The sequence below is a fragment of the Castor canadensis genome, chromosome 16 (assembly GCF_047511655.1).
Source record: "Castor canadensis chromosome 16, mCasCan1.hap1v2, whole genome shotgun sequence".
Classification (NCBI taxonomy): domain Eukaryota; kingdom Metazoa; phylum Chordata; class Mammalia; order Rodentia; family Castoridae; genus Castor; species Castor canadensis.
This window is the reverse complement of record NC_133401.1, coordinates 1,816,457-1,836,622: the sequence shown is the minus strand read 5'-3', so window position 1 is coordinate 1,836,622 and position 20,166 is coordinate 1,816,457. Positions and strand designations below refer to the sequence as shown.

Sequence of the window (20,166 nt, the reverse complement as noted above, 5' to 3'; positions counted from 1 at the left end):
ACACACACACACACACACACACATGGGGAAGGCTGACTCTGTACCTTGCTTTCTCCTACTTAATATCGCAGATCTTTCAGACCAATTCAGAAACTCTCCTGGGGCTAGGGTGTAGCTCAGTGACAGAGCACTTGCCTAGTACTCACGAGACCCTGGATTCTATCTTTGCACTGGGAAAGGAAGCAGAGGAGAGGGGAGGGGAGGGAGGAACGACTGGGTGTGGTGGTGCTCAACAGTAATCCCAGCTACTCAGGAGTGAGGTCAGCCCAGGCAAAGTTAACAAGACCCTATCTCAAAAACAAAATGCAAACAAAAGGGCTAGGAGCATGGCTCAAGAGGGAGAGCACTTGCCTGGAATGCACAAGGCCCTGGGTTCTACCCCAAGTGGAGGAAAGAAAGGAAGAAAGGAAGAAAGGAAGAAAGGAAGAAAGGAAGAAAGGAAGAAAGGAAGGAGGAAGGAGAGAGGGAGGGAGGGAGGGAGGGAGGGAGGGAGGGAGGGAGGGAGGGAGGGAGGAGCCCTCCTGTCTTTGCTGAGTGCTCAGGGGAGTGGTGCACACAGAGGTGCCAATCGCACATTCACAGAAGTCCTGAGTAACGGTCAGGGGAACCACTGTTTCAAGCAGGCAGAGTGAGTCCCTTCCCGGCCAGGTTTTCGGATTCCAGCCCCACAAGTGCTCCAGAATTTCCTAACCTGCAGGACAAGGGATCAGAGTGGACTAGAGGCCACTTGGCTCTCAGTGTGTTGCTTTGTCCTGACTCCAGAAAGCACCTGTCTCGCTTACCTGGGCAGCAGGAATGCTGCCCATCTGACCACCTGTGTAAAAGGTGGCAAGGGGTCAACGCTGAAGAAGAAGCACGCTCTCAGGAAACAACAGGAAGCTGGCACCTGCCCGTTGTTGATTTAAGGGCACAGGGAGGATTTACAGCTGCCTACACCCAGGTAAGGCTTCGGAGTTCTGTGCCACAACCCAGGCTGGCCTTGGACTCCTGGGCTCCAGCGATCCTCCCACCTTGGCCTCCGAGTAGCTGGGATTACAGGTATGAACCACCACGCTTGGCTCGATAGAAGAGTGCACACTGACACTAGAAATGCCCTCTTCTGCCCTCTTGTCCTTGAACATAACGTGGACTTTTCCAGGCAGTGACTCTACACCAGGCACAGTGCTCGGCAGCAGACAAAACCCACAGACAGTAGGGAAAACAAACGCTGAGTCACTAATTGGACTTTCACTCAAGATGGCTGATGTCCCACACCTGCCATACTCCTCCCCAAATACGCACACAGAGGGGGAAACAAATTTGTCTTTAACACAGCCAAGCTCCTCATTTCTTCTCCAGGTACCAGAAATGAGGAAGGATGGCGAAGGTGAAACCAAGAGCCAGGCCTCAGGGGAGCCGAAACTCCCAGGAGGCAGTGACAGTGACACCTACTTCAGAAGGTTCTCGGCTCCTGTCCGCATTCGCACTGCCTTCAGGATCTGCTGGTTCAACGCGGCCCTTTGGTTCTGCAGTTTGCTCCGGCCAGTTTGTGCCAGGGGGTTACAGCCCTAAAGGAAAAAAACGAGACGTCCTATCAGATGTCAGCCACTCTAAAAATGATGACAATGACTAATAAAAAGCGTTTAACGGAAAAGTAAGCTTTTTGGAAAATTAAAAAGTCAACTCAACATAGAAAATGAGCCAGGTTCTGGTGACTCATGCTCATAATCCCAGCTACTTGAGAGGCAGAGATCAGGAGGATCGCAGTTTGAGGACAATACAGGCCAACAGTTTGTGAGATCCTTATTCCAAAAATAACCAGAGCAAAATGGACTGGAGGTGTGGCTCAAGTGGTAGAGCGCGTGCTTTGCAAGTGTGAAGCCCTGAGTTCAAATCCCCAGTCCCACCCAGTCTCTGTGTGTGTGTGTGTATATACATACATATATAAATATGTATTCATACAGAGAGAGAGAGAGAGGGAGGGAGGGAGGGAGGAAATGAAAAAGTATCAAGAGGATGAAAGTCACTGATAACACAGCTCCAAAACAGCCACAGTGGACTGGTCTCTTTCCTTCCAGGCTATTTTGTGTGCATGCCGTTGTTTTCCACACCTGGGGCTGTGTTGGGAGTCCCCAAGGCCACTCTCAGGTTGGGACATAAGGCTATGCCTTATCATGGTGGCTTAATAAGGACACACAGCTGGGTCATCAGAGGAAAGAGAGTCCAGGGGAATCACAGCTGGCTTCCTTCCTGTGCTCTCCCACCCGCGGCGGTCACACCCCGAGCCCACCTTTCCCAGTGTCAAAAATGCAGTAACTGTGCAAAATCTCCACCCAAGATAACTCATTAGTGAGTTTGGAGCTCACCACAAAGGCCCCCTCTGCCTAGATCGTACCAAAATTCCAGACTCGGTCAAGCACAGTGGTATATTTGCCTGTAATGCCAGCAGTCAAGAGGTTGAGGCAGGAGGAGGGTCAGTTAGGGACCAAAGCAGGGTAGGAGGTGAGACCCTCAATAAAAACAAAACAACAACAACAACAACAAAAAGAAACAAACTAGGCATGGTATCACACACCTGTAATTCCAGCTACTCTGGAGGCAAAGTTAGGAGGATGGTAGTCCAAGGCTGGCCTGGACAAAAGAGATCTTACCTGACAACCTAGAGCAAGGGGAGCTGGGGGTGTGGTTCAAGGGGCTGAGCAACTGCCTGGAAGCCCTAGGCCCTGAGTTCAAACCCAGTACAGCAAAAGAAAGGAAGGGGGGTGGGAAAAAAACAGGCTCCCAGCAGGAAAGCAGTGCTCATCGTAAACCCCAGTCTCCACCAGCAGTTCAGGCACAGTCCGGGCGGGCAGCCTCGGGTGAACCCTGTGCTGCCAAAATGCACATACGGTTCACTTCATGCTGTCATGAAATCTTCCTTTATTACACAGTGTTCCTGAAGAACAGAATTAAGGGGCCAGGCATGGCGTATACTCCTGTGACCCTGGCACTTGGGAGACGGAGGCAGAAGATCTTGAGTTTGAGGCCAGCCTGGCTACACAGTGAGACACTGTCTCAAAACACAAAGCAAACAAAAAATGTCAGGTGCCAGTGGCTCAACCTGTAATCCCAGCCACTTGGGAGGCTGAGATCGGGAGGATTGAGGTTTGAGGTCAGCCCCCAGAAATAGTTCAAGAGACCTCCCATCTCCAAAATAACCAGAGCAAAATGGACTGGAGGCGTGGCTCAAGTGGTAGAGCACTTGTTTTTGCAAGTGCAAAGTCCTGAGTTCAAACCCCAGTTCTACCAAAAACAAATCAAAATACAAACAGGATTTAAAAAAAAAATTTTTTTTTTTTCAGCGCTGGGGATGAAAAACCCAGGGGCTGGTGAACTAGGTGTGTGATCTACCACTAACCTCTGCTCCCAGCCCTAAAACTGGGATTTTGAGATTGTATATTACCTTGTCTTTTCTTTTTTTAGTACTGGGCTTTTCTTTACATATGTTGGACAGTTACATTGTTTGCTCTGCTATTATGTTATTAATTTGGTGCTCATTTATAAACAGGGGTCTTTAGTTACCATTTCAAACCTGCTCCCTCAGCCTCCAGGAAAGAAAGGCACGCGCACTATGTGTGGCTGCTCTCCTTCACCATAAGGCAAAAGCTACTTTGCCTTTTTAATTACAGCTCTGTGGAAACACAGTCACACTCCGTAAAGCCCACCCTTGCAGTACGAAGACACCAGGTCATAAGTAACACATCCAATAGAACGTTATCAGATCTTAATACGAAGATCCTGACACTTGTCACTTGTCACGTGGATAACCTGGAGGACCTCATGCTGAGTGAGATAAGCCAGAGAGAAAAACATTGCAGCATCTCAATCACATGTAGAATCTCAGAAACAAATCTAGAGAGGTAACATGAAAACCATGCATAAGAGGTGTGGTGGTCACTAACAACAGGTGTTGGTGAGGATGCGGGGGAAAAGGAACCCTCTTACACTGTTGGTGGGAGTGTAAACTAGTACAACCACTCTGGAAAAAAATTTGGAGGCTACTTAAAAAGCTGGACATCGACCTACCATTTGATCCAGCAATACCACTCTTGGGGATAGACCCAAAAGACTGTGACGCAGGTTACTCCAGAGGCACCTGCACATCCATGTTTATTGCGGCACTATTCACAATAGCCAAGTTATGGAAACAGCCAAGATGCCCCAGCACTGACGAATGGGTTAAGAAAATGTGGTATCTATACACAATGGAATTTTATGCAGCCATGAAGAAGAACGAAATGTTATCATTCGCTGGTAAATGGATGGAATTGGAGAACATCATTCTGAGTGAGGTTAGCCTGGCTCAAAAAACCAAAAATCGTATGTTCTCCCTCATATGTGGACATTAGATCAAGGGCAAACACAACAATGGGATTGGACTTTGAGCACATGATAAAAGCGAGAGCACACAAGGGAGGGGTGAGGATAGGTAAGACACCTAAAAAACTAGCTAGCATTTGTTGCCCTTAATGCAGAGAAACTAAAGCAGATACCTTAAAGCAACTGAGGCCAATAGGAAAAGGGGACCAGGAACTAGAGAAAAGGTGAGATCAAAAAGAATTAACCTAGAAGGTAACACACACGCACAGGAAATCAATGTGAGTCAACTCCCTGTATAGCTATCCTTATCTCAACCAGCAAAAACCCTTGTTCCTTCCTATTATTGCTTATACTCTCTCTACAACAAAATTAGAGATAAGGGCAAAATAGTTTCTGCTGGGTAGCGAGGGGGGGGGGAAGGGAGGGGGTGGGGGGATGGGGGGGAGAAATGACCCAAACATTGTATGCACATAAGAATAAAAGAAAAAAAAAGAGGTGTGGTGGTACACACCTGTAATCCCAGCACTGGGCAGGCTGAGGCAGAGGGATCTGGAGTTTGAAGCCAGCTTGGGCTTCAAAGCAAGACCCTGTCAGGAAAGGAAGGGAAAAGAAAGGGGGGAAGAGGAAGGAGAAGGGAGGGGGAAGGGGGAAATGAAGGGAAGGGAAGAGAAGGAAAACAGGACAGACAACAGGTAATAAAACTGTACTCTATTGGGATTTCTACTGAATGAGAATCAGTTGCTCAAGCCAACAAAACAGTGAAATGACAGGTTTGTTGACTGACTTCACCATAGTAACTACTCTACTACCCATACAAATCCCACTACGTCACATGGTGGAGTTTAAATAAACAAAAGGCAGTTTATTTTTTAAATCCACCCATGTATGCAATGAGGAGCAGGAGGCACAGGTCAGCGGCAGGACCGGTGCTTACCTTGTCCAAAGCCGTGGATTCCATCCCCAAGTACATAAGGTACGCGGGTCAGTGGTTTCTAGTGCACGCACAGAGCTATGTGAGCATCTTCATCTCCCCAGAAAGCAAGCGGGCATCTGCCCCCGCCACTCACCCCAAACTACTGTGCACACTTCTGCTCGTTCTGGACGTTCACACAAACGCAATCACAGAACGGAGGTGGGGCGAGCGGTAGAGCACCCGCCCAGCAAGTCGGAGGTCCTGAGTTCAAACCCCAGAGCTGCCAGGTGCTGGTGGCTCATGTCCGTAATCCCAGCTACTTTCTGATCGCGGTTCGAAGCCAGCCCAGGCAAATAGTTCACAAGACCCTATCTCAAAAAACCCCATCACAAGAAAGGGCTGGTGGAGTGGCTCAAGGTGACGTCCTGAGTTCAAACCCCAGTACCACAAAAAAAAAGCCCCAGTACTGCCTCCCCCTTCAAAATGTAATCAGACAATCTTACAATGTGTGGACTTTCGTGTTTTTTTTTTTCATAAAGAACACAGTTCTCTTTGGGGTTTTTGTTTTGTTTTTGAGACAGGGTCTCACCACATTGCCTAGGCTGGCCTGGAACTCACCACCTTCCTATCACAGCACCCAGACATGCTGGGATTAAAGGCGCGTTCTGCCACACCTGGCTAGAACACTGTTTTCAAGGTTCATTCGTGTTATAGCATGTACCACTGCTTCATTCCTTCTCGTCCCCGAAAACTATTTAATCACATAGATATACTACATTTGTTTATCTTCTTATCAGTTGATGGAATTTGGGGTGTTTTTACTTTCCTTTTTGCTGCCATGAAAAGGGCTGCTTGTTTGTATATGAGGTCTTACGTGGTTCTATGTCTTTCTCTCTTCTTGGCTTAAATTGACTGGGTTGTGGGGTTAATTCTAGGCTTAATCATTTGAGGATCCATCAGGCCACTTTCTAGAGCCACTGCAACTATTTTATATTCCCGTTGACAGTAAATGAGGAGCTGGACACCGTGGCTCACGCCTGCAATCCTAGCCACTCAGGAGGCAGAGATCAGGAAGACTGCAGTTCAAAGCCAGCCCAGGCAAATAAATAGTTTTGAGAGACCCTATCTCAAAAAATCCCAACACAAAAAAGGGCTGGCGGAGTGGCTCAAGGTGCTAGGCCAAGGTGCACCGCGGAGCTGCACTTTCCTTACCCTAGTGAGTGCGGCACCTCCTGGTGGGTGAGTGTCTTTCCAGGAGCCCGGGCTGGGGAGGCAGCTGAGTGACAAACACTTGCTGAGAGTGCGTGAGGCCTGGACTCCATCCCCAGCACACACAGAAATCCCTCTGCGCTGCCTGCATTTCAGAGGCTTTGGCTGGGGACCTGGGACCCTGACTAAGCCGGTAAGAATTCTGCCCCACGTCAGTCTCCTGGCCCCCGACTGTGGAATCTGGTCAAACAAGTGGTAAAATGGTAAAAGCTTTTTCATGGGTTTATGAACAATTGTAGATCTTCTTTGGAGAAATTACTGATTTGATCCTTTGCCTATTTTAAACTGGGTATTTTTTTATTTGCTGAGCCCAAAAGTAATTTTTTTTTGGCAGTATTGGCAGTCCTGGGGATTTGCACTCAGGTGGGTGCTTTACCACTTGAGCCACCACTCTGCCAGCCCTTTTTGCATTTTGGGGGGGGGTTTGAACTCAGGGCTTGGCGCTTGCAACACAGGTGCTCCACCACTTAAGCCACATCTCCTGTTCATTTTGCCCTGGTTATTTTTGGTTATTTTGACCGGGCTGGCCTTGAATCTCAATCCTCCAGATGTCAAGTAGCTAGGACTACGGGTGTGAGCCACCACACTCAGCCAAATGTACTATTTTTAACCTTTGCAAAAAAAGATACCCCACTGCTCCAACTTCCATGGCTGTTAGTGAAGGCAAACAGTTCCACACCATCACTTGGATTTCTTGTTCGGCGAACTGTCTGAATTGTCTGCTTGTGCTCGCTACCCATTATTTCCGAGGAATGCTGGCGTTACAGAATTTCATACTGTCAAGTTTTTCACCATCGAGTTTGCTTTAAGGCTGATGGCACTGGTCATCTCAGTGCCCCACCACCACAGGCGGAAGCTGCTGGGATGTAAGGACCACATTCCCGGGCCAAGCCTTTCTGGAGGCCCTGCCCGCTGGGCCGGCTCCCTGGGAGGGGCCTGGTCTGGCAGGCAGTAAGCCATGACTGCCCTTCCTGTCACTCTCACACACCTGGCCTCCCACCCCAGCCCCAGCCTCGCCCATGGCAGGAAGAAGTGCCTTGTCCCCAGCCCGACCTTCTCAGGGGTCCCTGAGGCAGTGGTCTTTGGAAGAATAGGCCAGAAATGAGTTGTTCTCATGCTGAGTCAGGCGTAGTCCCAGCAGGAGGATGGTGAGTTCAAGGCCAGCCTGGGCTACACAGCAAGACCCTGTCTCAAACATCAAAACCACAGAAAACAAACAGAAACCCCTTCTCCTTGTTGCTTCCCACAAAGTCACCACTACGTATCTTCCTACGCAGCCCCCACCTGGTTTGCTGTCTCAGAAGGACATTTTCTCCAAGATCAACTTGCATGAATATTCAGAATCTAAGTTGGAGTGGCTCTTAAAGTTAGCAGTTTTAAGAGTGCCTGTGTAGCAAGCACAAAGCCCTGAGTTCAACCCCCAGTACTAGCAAAATAAAAATAAAGTCACCACTTTTAACTTCTTTTTTTTTTTTCCCGTGGTAGTAAGGTTTGAACTCAGGGCCTCCTACTTGCTAGACAGGCTCTCTTACCACTTGAGCTACTCTGCCAGCCCTTTTTCCATTGGGTATTTTCAAGATAGTCTCATAAACTTTTGGCCTGGGCTGGCTTTGAACTGGGATCCTCCTGATCTCTGCCTCCTGAGTAGCTAGGATTACAGGGTTGACTCACTTAACCAAATATCCCTGATTTAAACTTAAAATTGGAAAACTGTCATTTTTCAGATATAAGATAAAAATGTCTCCAGTATTAAGCTAATTTAATGTTAAAAGGCTAAAATAACTGCCATTCTTCTTTCTCTCCCCTTCTGACAACTGCCAGCAAGGGCTGGTTCAATCTGAGGCAGAATTTCACAGCTTGCAGGGGCTGTGGTCTGTTTTCCAGAGGAACTTTAATCTCTAACTTCTTTATGTACCTTCCCAGCACACAGATAAGAACTTTACCAACTTCTGGAATCCCCACGCCCTTACACAGCCCACAGCCCTGGGGTCAAGTTTCCAGATAAGGCCCAGGAATGCTGAGGATTAGATCTGGGAGTCGCTGGATGCTGGATCCAAAACCCCATTACAGCTAACTGACAGATGGGACTTGCTGGGTGTGACAGAAACACCCACCGGGCTGCTTAGAAACTTCCAGGACAGGTGAATGTGGGCACCCTTGGGCTGAGAGCCGCCCAGCAGTCCCTGCAGGAAGGGGGGTTCCTTTCCTGAGGGAACCCACACCTTTCTCCTCCCTGTCTTGTCTAACAGCGAGACCCCAGTCCTGAACAACTGGCTTCCAGTCCAGCTCATGCACCTCACGACATGACACAACACAGAGCCACTCCAAGGACCAGGGCAGTTTCTGTCACACCAGCTTGGCCCAGGAACCAGGGTCAGCCACCAAGCCGACCTATTGGGCCTCAGGGTCACCACTGACAACATCTTACAATGGATTGAGTCTTTCTCCCACAGTGGGTCTGTTCGGTTCCCTTGTCAGGATTAGGTTAGGGTGTTTAGTCGGGAACCGTGAAAGGAGGGTCAGACAGCTAACAAGGCAAGTACTGAGTGAGCCCTCAATGTCACGGCAAGCTTTGTGGCACCTCCCAGGGGTGGTACCACTGTGGACGCCGGCCCAGAACCCTGGATCCCCAGTTTTGAGGCAAGGAGTGAGCAACAGGAGACCATGGAAGGAGGCAGTAGAGACTGGGATGGGATTCAGCCCTCATTCCCTTCCGAGGTTCTGAGAGGAGCATGGAGGCCACACCAGGCACCTCTCCTGTGCTTTCTGGCAGAAGGCTGCCAACATCCTTTGGGGAACAGCGACCATGCCTGCTGCCCCACCTCAAAGCGCATCGTGGTCAGAAGTGGTAAATCCCTGTCCTCTCATTCCCTGTCCAAGAGGAAGGGCACCTGGCTCATGCCTGGCCAGCTGGAAAATCAGGTCTCTGGCTATGATATGAGCACAAGAGATAGATAATCAGGCTCAGTCAGAGCTCATCAAGAAGCTGGGTGTGGTGGGACACACCTGTAATCCCAGCACTCAGGAGACTGAGGCAGAAGGATGGCAAGTTTGGCTACATAGCAAGTACCAGGACAACCCATAGCAAGACCTGTCTCAAAAGAAAAAAGAAAAGGGAAGAGGAGGCCACCCTCACTGGCCTTCGACCTAGGAGGGTGTGAGATGGACAGCTGCAGCCATGTTGCCACCAGTAGGGGAGAATCTCCCCAGAAACGGGAACCGAACCAGGGGCAAACAACCAGAAGCAGCGGCTTTAATGACTGCATTTCAGTCCTTGATCAAGCCAGACCTGAAGTCATGCCTCTGGACTTCTTAGTTATGGGAGCAAATTCACTCCCTTCCTTGCCTAAGCTGTTTTTTTTTTTTTTGCAGTTTAACGTACACAAAATAAAGACACAGCTCTTAAGTACATGGTTGGATGCATTTGGACAATCACATCCACCTGTAGAACCACCCCTCTCGTCTAAATACAGAACACCTCCATCACCTAGGGAGGCGAGTTCCCGCCTCTAAAGCTACATAAACAGCAGCAGACTGTGTATTCTTTTGCGTCCGGCTTATTTTCCTCGATACGCTGTTTTGAGTTTTATCTGTGTTATTGCATTCGTCAGTGGTTTGCTCCTTTTCTATAGCTTGGTAGAATTCCACCGTAGGGTAGCAGGTTCAGTGGTGTACACCCGACACCCCAGCACTTGAGGGGCTGAGGAAGGTGCATGGTAAGTTCTAGGCCAATCTGGGCTACAAAGCGAGAGCCTGCTTCAAAAAAAAATTTTTTTTTTTTAATGTTAGAGGTATAGCTCAAGCGGTAGAACACTTGCCTAGTTAGCTCGAGTTCGAGAGAGAGGAGTGGGGAGTGGAGGCGGGAGGCAGAGAGGGTGGGAAAGCCAAGCCAAGGCAGAAAGATAAGAAAGATGAAAAGAAAGACAAAGAGAGGGGAGGAAGGGAGAGAGGAAGGGTGCACCATGCAGTGTTATCTGCCTGAGGCATTTCTTGTTGGCAGTCTGGCACCTGTAACTGAAAAGTCCTAACTAGAACAATCTAACAGAGAGTGAAAGCTTTTTTTTTTTTTTTTGGGGGGGGGGTGCTCTACCACTTGAGCCACTCCGCCAGCCCTGTTTTTGTTGGGTTTTTTTGAGATAGGGCCTCATGAACTATTTGCCCAGGCTGGCCTTGAACCACGATCCTCCTGATCTCAGCCTCCGAAGTAGCTGGTATTACAGGCGTGAGCCACAGAGCCAGGCACTGGAAGATCTTTTTATGTCGGTGCACACTCAACGTGCTAGAGGCTGACCAGATTGTTCACCTATAAAACAAAGATCTGAGAGAGCAGTTCCGCACAATCCGAGATGCTTAACTTAGAAAAACCTAGAAGACTCCCTCAGAGACTGACACTGACCCGGCGCCCGGAAGGCAGTCTCAGGGGTGGCAAAGTCTTTCCTGCCCCACTGGTGCCCACTCTGTAGTGCCTGGCACCTGCCTCCCTTCTGCCTTGGGAACCACGTGGCCAAAGATAAAGCCCACACACGCAGATGTGCTTCCAGCAAATTTGGGCAAAGTTCAAGTTTGGGATGTAGAAGTCAAGAGTAAAACTGAGCATCAGGTGACAGGCAGGGCTGACAGTGACCCTCACACAGTCCTGCGGGACAGGTGAATTTTTTAAAATGCCTTTATTAGCACTGCCGTTATACAGGGGATACATTGTTATATTTACGTAAGTGTTTAAAATATTTCTTAAAGGCACCCTCTCCATTGATCTCCTTCTTCCCCTCCTTAGAACAATTTCAACAGTTTCACTCTTCTGTTTTCTATGTGGATACAAAATACATCTTATCATAATTCACTCTCATTCCCTCTTTCCTTGTGCCTTCCCCCCTTCTATTGTCACACAGAAGGTATGAATCACAGAAATTTTTCACCATTGCCACTCACCCAATGGAAAAGATTTATTTTTCCCTCCTGCCTTTCATTTTTTTCAGGACAGGTGATTTGCAGGTGCTCTACCATGTGAACCACACCGCCAGTCCATTTTACTATGGTTATTTTGGAGACGAGGTCTAGCGAACTACTTGCCTAGGCTGGTCTTGAACTGTGATCCTCCCAATCTCAGCCTCCCAAGTAACTAGGTTACAGGTGTGAGCCACCAGTACCTGGCTTCTTGTTTTTCAGCGTTAGGGACTGAACTCAACTCAGGGCCTTGCTCCTGCTAGGCAGGAGCTCTACCACTTGAACTATACCCTTAATCCTTTTGTTACACGTTATTTTCAGAAAGGGTCTCATACTAACTTTGCCTGGGCAAACTGGGATTATAGGATGTATCCACCACGCCTGGTTTGTTTTTGAGACAGCATCACACTATTTCCCCAGGCTGGCCTCAAACTGCAATCCTGGTCCCCACCTTGTTTTTATTTTATTTTGTGTACTAATTTTTTGTGGTACTGGGGCTTGAACTCAGGGCCTACACCTTGAGCCACTCCACCAGCCCTTTTTTGTGAAGGGTTTTTCAAGATAGGGTCTCAAGGAACTATTTGCCCAGGCTGGCTTTGAACCTCGATCCTCCTGATCTCTGCCTCCTGAGTAGCTAGGATTGCAGGCCTGAGCCGCCAGTGCCCAGCTTAGTTTATTTATTAGTTTATTTATTTTTTTGAGACACGGTCTTATTACGTAGCCTTGGCTGGCCTCAAACTCCTGCCTCAGTCTCCCAAGTGCTGGGATTACAGGCCTGCACCACCATGCCCAGCCTGGCAGGTGTTTTTTAGTTGCTTCTCAGCAAGGGCTGTTGGTGTGGCTCAAGTGATACAGTGGTTGCCTAGCAAGCGTGAGGTCCTAAATTCAAACCCCAGTACTTAAAACAAACAAACAAACCAAAAAACAGACATCTTCTCTCCTGTCTCGTTCCTTCCTGGTTATATAATCCCTTTCTCAACCACCAAACTCTGGAAAACAGAACTGTTTGTTTATGAGCCACGCTGAGTTGTCCACCAAAAAGCACAGAAATAGCACACCGTGCTCTGCAATCCACACACACAGTCCATTTAACTTCTCCCACACTGCAGATCCGGGGGCAGGGTGATGGAGAGAATCCAGCTTTTCCACATCCAGAACTAAAAAGCTAAAAGCATGAACTTGGTATTGTAAATAAGCCTCCTGCCCTTCCAAGATCTCCGCTGGGCGTCACAGCTGGCAACGCAGGCCCAGGGGCCTCCCTCCAGCACCCCAATCTTTTCCCATGGGAGTGAGGGTGAGAAAGACACAAAGCTGTACTCAACCCTAATCTCTAACTCCCTTCTGCAAGTTCTAGAAGTCAGTATGACAAGAAGTTCTATGTGACAATCGCAGGAATTTTTCACCATGCCAAATGACGGAGCTTTCACTGTACCTCCCACTACCTCTGAAGTCATGAGAATTTCCACCATTCGAACACATTTCCAGCCTGGGCCGCTGGTGGCTCACACCTGTAATCCCAGCTACTCAGGATGCAGAAATCAAGAGGATCGAAGTTCAAAGCCAGCCTCGGGCAAATGGTTTTCTAGACCCTATCTCAAAAATAACCAACACAAAAAAGTACTGGGGAAGTGACTCAATTGGTAGAGTGCCTAAAAGTATGAAGCTGAGTTCAAACCCCACTCCCACCAAAAACAAACAACAGAAAGATATTTTCAAACTCCACCTCGGACCTGCTTAGTCCGACAGACTGAACATCACACCACACTAACAGTCTCTACCTAGAAAGTGCTTCTGTGTGTGACGAGGTGGGACTGGTATTTGAACATGAATGTGAGCCTATACACTTCTGTGGTTACCTTTCTATGACAGCTCGTGTTACCTGCGCAATGCAAACAATACTGAAGAAAAATAAGCTACTTCCGAGCTGCTTTGACCACCTGCCCCTTTGTCTTCTTACCAGCAAACTGAAACCTGGGCTTTCTCCAAAGACCCGTGGCCACAGGGAAGTCCGTGGGCCTCCCTGGAAAGGCAGAGACACTCTCTGTGTCCCCGATGCTGCTGTAGGGAGACCTTGCTCCCAGGCGGCACCCAGCTACCCGCTCTGCCTGACACCCAGGCCCCTCTGGCTGAGGTGCACCTGCAGATCCGTCTGTGCTTTGTGACCAACTCCAATGCAGCCTTTGTGTCTGGAGCGGGGAGTGCCTGAGCCAAAGCAGGAAGTGAGCATGGGCTGTAAAGCCAGTGCCCAGCAGCATCAGCTAGTGTCTTGGAAACTGTCCAAATAGCCCCAGGAAACAAGGGACATTTTCAGTGTGACAGCTCATCACACTGGCTCTCCTGAGTCACCCTGAAAATTCTGTTTCTGCCAGGGGACTCCTCTTGGCTGGGATCCCAAGCATGGGGCAGGTCAGCAGGCCTGCAGGGCTATCGGTGTGCCCTAGTGTCACTGGACCCTCATTAAGACCATATGTGGCCAGCCCAGGTCTGACCTGGCTTAGACCACGGTGGGATATCAGGGGTGGGGAACAGGATTGCCATTCCTCCCCTCCTGTGAAAGGACTGTGCCTCTAAGGGCACCTGTCCAAATAGCCACAGGGACAATGCCACAAGCGTCTAACATGAAATTAGACCCCCAAGAAGAATGGCACAGAGAGGAGAGTCTGGGTTTAAAAAAGAAAAAATTTCTCCTCCTTCCTTCTCTGCTGGGGCCTCCAGGGAACCCTGAGTAAACAGGGGCCATAAACCAGGACACAGTGAACCTTCAGGCCCTTCCCAGCCTGCGGGGTTTCTGTGAACAACAAACATCTTCCCCAGCTCGAGTAAAAACAAAGGAGCTAAATTCATTTTGGGACATTCCTATTCCCTGAGGATGATCAGGCAGAGATAACAGTGACAATACTGTACTTTGTACTGACAAGTTTCTTCCCAGAGTGCAAAGACAACCTTCTGTTCAGGGCCCTTCAGCAGTGCTAGGGAAGCTTTCTCTAGGTTTTTTTTTTTTCCCCAGCTGGTTTTCTCAAGGCCAACAACAGGTTTTCCTGGGGGTTTTAGGACTACAGCTCCAGGGGGTCCCCCAGAGAAGGGGACCTACTATCAGAACACAGCCTCTGAGAAACTTCTATGACTTTCAATTTAACTGCTGCTCAGAACACACCTTCTTCCAAGACTAGAGCTGCAATGGACTCTCCTTTAGAGAAAGGAATCTATGCACATCATATGGAAATGTACTTCATAAAACACAACAACTTAGTGAGAAAGACAAAAGTACAGTGAGAAATCAGGGAAAAGAGAAAGACATGATATTGTAACAAACCAGAAAGTTTTCTTATGTCAGACACCTCCCAAGTTGCCAGCCCAGTCAAGAAAACAGGGTTTGTACTGGGGGTGGGGGGGGGTCTGACCTGGGGCTAACATGCCCTCCAGCTCTATCCAGCTAAGTCCTATATTACCCCAAGACCATCCTAATTTGGAAAGGGACTCCTACTACCTTGGACACTGAGGGTCCAAGGCCACTGCCGTGAGGAATAGTTGGGCAGTTACGTTTCATTTTGTGTGCAAGTCACTCAAAACACAGCTGATGCCGAACACCTGTGGAGCTGCCCCCACTTCTCACTCTGTGAACTTTTCAAGTTCAGCCTGAGCTAGTTGGACAAAGTGTCACCTCCCAGCCCTGCTTGGCAACCCCAGGATGAGGCTCCCCCTAAACAGCAGGGTCAGAGGCTACAGCTGTAGTTCAGTGGTAGAAAGATTGCCTAGCATGCCCAAGTTACTGGGTTCAATCACCAGCACCCAGGGAAGGAGGAGGAAAACAAGTCAGGGTCCAATGTGCCCCAGCAGTGGATGCAGTCAGGCACAGAGCTTCCTTCTGTTAATGCTCTTTGGTGGAGTGGCTCAAGTGGTAGAGCACCTGCCTAGCAAGCATAAGGCCCTGAGCTCAAACTCCAGCACCGTTACACAAAAAAGAAAAAAGGAAGGGGAGGGAAGGTATGAAAGTGCTCCACCTTCAGTAGAAATGAATTCGACCCTATAGTATGTGCAAAACCCTAGAGGGCCAAGGACAGGAGCAGAGAGCCTGGCCTGACATGGAGGCACCTGGGTGATGTCCTGACTGCACTGTCAGTCCTGGGGTCCCCATTCCCTGCCCCTGGTTGGCTCAGTCCTCCCACTCCCCACACCTACAGCAGCTGCTTGGTATGCAGTGTCTCCTCCTGACTGACTGCTGAGCCTACTCTCAGAATCCCCTTCCCACAATTTCTTCACTTTCACCTTTAAAAAAAAAAAAAGCTCTAGAAGACTGTAGAGCACTTGCTTATCAGGCAGGAGGCCTTGGGATCCATCCCCAGCACCACAAAAACAAACCAAACCACAAAAAGGCTCTATGCTTCCTCATTCTAAAACAAGTGTGTGGAGCTGGGGGTGGAGCTCAGTGGTGGAGTGTTTCCTAGGCATGCAGGAGTCCCTGCATTCAAACTGGAGAAGAAAATAAATAAATAACTAAATCTCAGGGGAAAAAAGTCTGGCACTGGTGGCTCACACCTGTAATCCTAGCTACTTGGGAGGCAGAGATCAGGAGGATTAAGGTTTGAAGCCAGCCTGTGCAAAGAGTTCATGAGACCCTATCTCAAAAAGACCCAACATAAAAAAGGACTGTCGGAGTGGCTGAAGTGGTAAAGTGCCAGCATGAAGCCCTGAGTTCAAACCCAGGACTGCAATTATGTACATTGTATACATACATATTATATAGATAGATAAATAGACAAATTTAATATATACATACAAGCACACTTGGGGGCCTGAGGCAGAATGGTAGTAAATTCAAGACCAGCCTGAGCTACATAGTAACACCCTGTCTCAAAAAGCACGCGCACGCACACACACAGTGTCTCCCTTCTCAGTTCCCCCAGGTCACTTCACTCAGTCTGCCACCTGCCTCCCACACTGCTCCCTCCACAGAGAAAATCCGTCTGTCCCGATCCCTCGCACACACACTTTGGATTCCCCACCATCTTCAACCCGACCGTTCTACCCATCCCTGCTGTACCGCCTTTGCCAGGGCTCCATCATTCCAACCTCCTCACAGGGGCCCTGCCTTCAGTCTGAACCCCTGGTCTGAGTTTGGGGTGTAAGCCAGTAAGAAAGATGGGTGGTGGTGGCTGACACAACACTTTGAACTGACTGAAGTCACCAAAGGTGGTGATCACAGTCAGCTATCCTCCCTACAGCCCCCTGCCTGGCTCTGAAGCAGCCTCTCCACCACCCCTACCCCACTGACCACTCAGCTGTCAGAATGGTCTTTCTCTGATACAAATCTCACAGGCCTGGGCCTGTCGTAAATACTTCCAAAGACTACCAAAGTTCCCTGGTTCCATAGGATTGTGACCTTGAACTGCCTCCTTCCCACGTACCTCCACAGCTCAGAGTGTTCCCACAATCCCAGACCTTTGCAGAGGCTGTTCCCTCCCTCTTTCACCTGTATAAATGTCGCCTTTCACTCAGTGATCATTTGTCTTGGGTTAAATTGGCTCAGATCACAGATCAGGAAAGATTCAGCTTTTATCTTCTTGATGCAAAAAAAAAAAAAAAAAAAAAAATACCAAGAGGACTGGATGACTTAACTCATAAAGCACAGCGATTGTTCCAAGGTCTCATTTTCAAAATACATGCTTCTAATTGTGAGGTAGTGATTCATCGTATTTTGCACCCATCCACCACCAGAGAAACTGTATCAAAAAAAATACCAAGCCATGCAGCTTTTCTCTGCTCCTTTGCCATCCTACCCTGGGACTCACAGCCCTGGAAGGCTCCCAGAGGGCTCCAGAAAGAAACTAGTTCTAGAAGGCTTAGGACCACCACTCATCCTTTACCCCCAGATGCTGCCATAGATCTACAAAGCCACCTGTTCCAGGGACAAGCCATCCAGTGAGGAGCTGAAGTCCCTGAAAGAAGCAGCAACTTGCTGGAAGCCACAAAGCAATTTTGTGGGGGTGGCAGTTGGGCCCTGGGGCCCTCGGACATCTAGGGTTTCTCAGACCAAGCCTGTTTCTACAATTCTATGGCCTGTGATCCTCTGTCCCAAACGCCACACATAATTAGAAGTTGTATCCTGTAATTCCATGATGACATCTTTGAACTTAAATATACTTCAACAAAACTTCTTTAAAAAAAAAAAATGCTAAAAGCAACTTAACGAAAAAGAAAATTTCCCACTCTGTCTCCACCTGTTTGCCTATTTCCCTCCTATCCTGCCATCACCAAAGAGCAAAAGCCCAAAGTAGTCAGGGTCACATGGGGGGGGGGAGGAGGATGCCGTCATTTATGACCTGGATGGCTAAGCTGTGAACAATTAAGAATTGATTGCCCTGTTAGAGGAGTTTCACTTCCCTATTGGTAATTACGCACTGTGCCTTCATTCACATCTGTTATACCAATATTAACCACAATCTCTCAATCCACCCGGTGACCCCTGGCCAACCAGGGACCCTCAGGGAAGAAGGCATTGACCTCCCCCACCGTGACTTCCAACTCCAAAGCGTCTTGGTCACCCAGGCTTTGTCACCTGCTGGCAATTCCAGCGCTCAGTGGGTGCGGAGTCGGGCTGGGGTCGCTTTTGAGGGCCTGTTACTCCGAGGTTGGAGTCAGCAGCAGGTGAATACGAAAGTGCCCCCTCGCCGAGGTTGGGGTGGGGGGAGGCGCACTGGCCCCTCCAACAACCAGTTACAGATAAATCCGCTTCGCCATACGGTGAGAAGGGGCGAGACAGCCGCGCTCCGGCCCAGGACTAGGGACAACCTAGGGGGCGATGCCCGAGGTCCCCTTCCACCAGCCGCTTCCTCCTCTGTCCCAGGAGGCGGACAATGAATACATTTTGGAAGCAAAGGAAGGACAACAACTGGCCTGGGATGGTCTTCTCTCCCCAGCGCCCTGGCCGCGCGCTCGGGTCGCACCATGCCGAGAGGTGGGGCCTGGAACAGGTCCTATGCCTGCCCAAGGGGGGTGGGGAGGCCATGCGGGATGGCCAGCAGGGCGACCCAGAGCACCCCCTGCAGACCTCCTCCCCCCCTCCAGGGTCCCCAGGTCACACCTGCGCGCGGGGAGGACGGCCCCATGCGCTGCACTGGCTCTCCGCAACCCGACTGGCACCTGCTCCGCGCTCGGGGGGACAGCGCTGCGCCCTCCGCTTCCGTCCCCTCCGCCGGGCCCGCCCCGGACCCGAGCGCCCCCTCCCCCTTTCCCCTCCCCCTCCGGGCCTGGCCGACCCCGGCCGCGCGCTCCCGCAGCCCCCTCCGCAACCTGGGGCTGGGAAGGTCCGGAGCTCGCAGTTCAAACCTCACCACCCTCCCAGAGAAGCCCAACCTTCCGAAAGTAGTCGTCGCCTTCCTTCTCCAGCGGCTGCGGGGCCGCGGGCAGCAGCGCGTCGGTCATGCTGGCGGCGCGGGCGCGGAGGACGGACTGTGGCGCCGTGGCTGCCCAGCGCTCCAGAAGGCGCTGGCCCCGCCCCCGAGCCTGGAACCACGCCCCCTGATTACACAGACCACGCCTGCCTCGGCCACGCCCCCCGGCGGAGTCCGCAGGGTCCCAGCCTGCGCCCCCAAGCCCGCGTGTGCAATCTGGAGACTGGGGGCCCCTGCGCGCGTCGCTCCCCGGCTCCTAGCCTCGGGAGCCTAATCTAAGCGTCGTTGGGGTCGCCACGGTGGCGCAAGGAACCGGGCAGGGGTTCCCCCACCCCCAGGCTTGGGGACTCGCCCCTTTCTTTCCCTGGAGCCCCGGGAGTAAATGCCAGTAAAGTCGCCATCTCCTGTTCCTGGAGAGCAGACGACCAGGGGAACACGGAGCAGTCCTGAAGCCACTGGTCCCCGGCCGGAAAGTCAGGAAAAGCCTCCCGCGAGAAGGAACCAGGTTGGGGATCTTGGTCGGGACCTGTGCCACAGAGCGCCCTGGATGGCCGACCCCGGGGTGCTTAGGAGGCGGAGCCCGTCGATCATCGAGCAAAGATTAGGCGGATCAGTTGGCGACGCTGAGGTCGCTGAAAGAGGGGGACCGCCTGCCGAAGGAGCCTCGGGAGAGGTTTTAATGTCCCAAAGTCCTTGAGGACGTTTGCCAGATACCACGCCAAACCTCAGTTTTCTCGACTGCAAAATGGGACCCCAAGATTCTCTTTCGGGTTGGTCGAGGCTATTGCGACAAAAGTGTATGTTAAAAACCTCAGTGGTGGGGTAGGGACGTGCTAAGATTAGGAGAAAATGTAGGGGTGCCCTGGGGTTGGGGTTGGTACCAGTCTCCTAGCCACCCCCCAACTGCTGAATATATGGGCTCTGGGCGAACGCCACGCAGAACAGGGTGCTGCGATCCTGCAGCCGGAGCCCCCCAGGACTCAAGGCCACTCCACTCCCCGCCACCTGTTCTGCAGTCACTACCTCCTTCTCCCTCATTGGAGGACCACCTTTGCGCAGTTGCATTTTGGTCTCAGAAGCCGCTAGTAAAACACAGTCTGCTTCCAAAATAAGCCAAGCGTTACCGTGCCTTTCTAAGTGTTTTTCATTTTTTTTAAGTGTATTAAGTGCTGGAGAACTTTGAACAGTGGCAACAAACAAGTAAATGTTAAAAAATATTTAAAATCCACATATGAATAAAATAAAAATTTTTTAAAATATATTTAAAATCCTTCTCTTTCCTGCCGAGTGGTGAAACGTCAGGAGAAAAGG

At 50.2% G+C, this 20,166-nt stretch overlaps 1 protein-coding gene across 2 annotated transcripts in view; it reads right to left on the bottom strand.

Moving 5' to 3' along the window:
- The window catches only part of Rhpn2 (rhophilin Rho GTPase binding protein 2), a 54,478-nt gene extending 35,528 nt beyond the window's left edge, over positions 1-18,950 (bottom strand). For both annotated transcript variants that reach the window (XM_020182065.2, XM_074058619.1), the window contains exons 1-2: positions 18,818-18,950; positions 1,432-1,547 (exon numbers count right to left, since the gene is read on the bottom strand). In XM_020182065.2, the coding sequence (XP_020037654.1) occupies positions 1,432-1,547; positions 18,818-18,886 (185 nt within the window). In that variant the 5' untranslated portion in view covers positions 18,887-18,950. The remainder of the gene's footprint in view (positions 1-1,431; positions 1,548-18,817) is intronic.
- Positions 18,951-20,166: the final 1,216 nt, after the last annotated feature.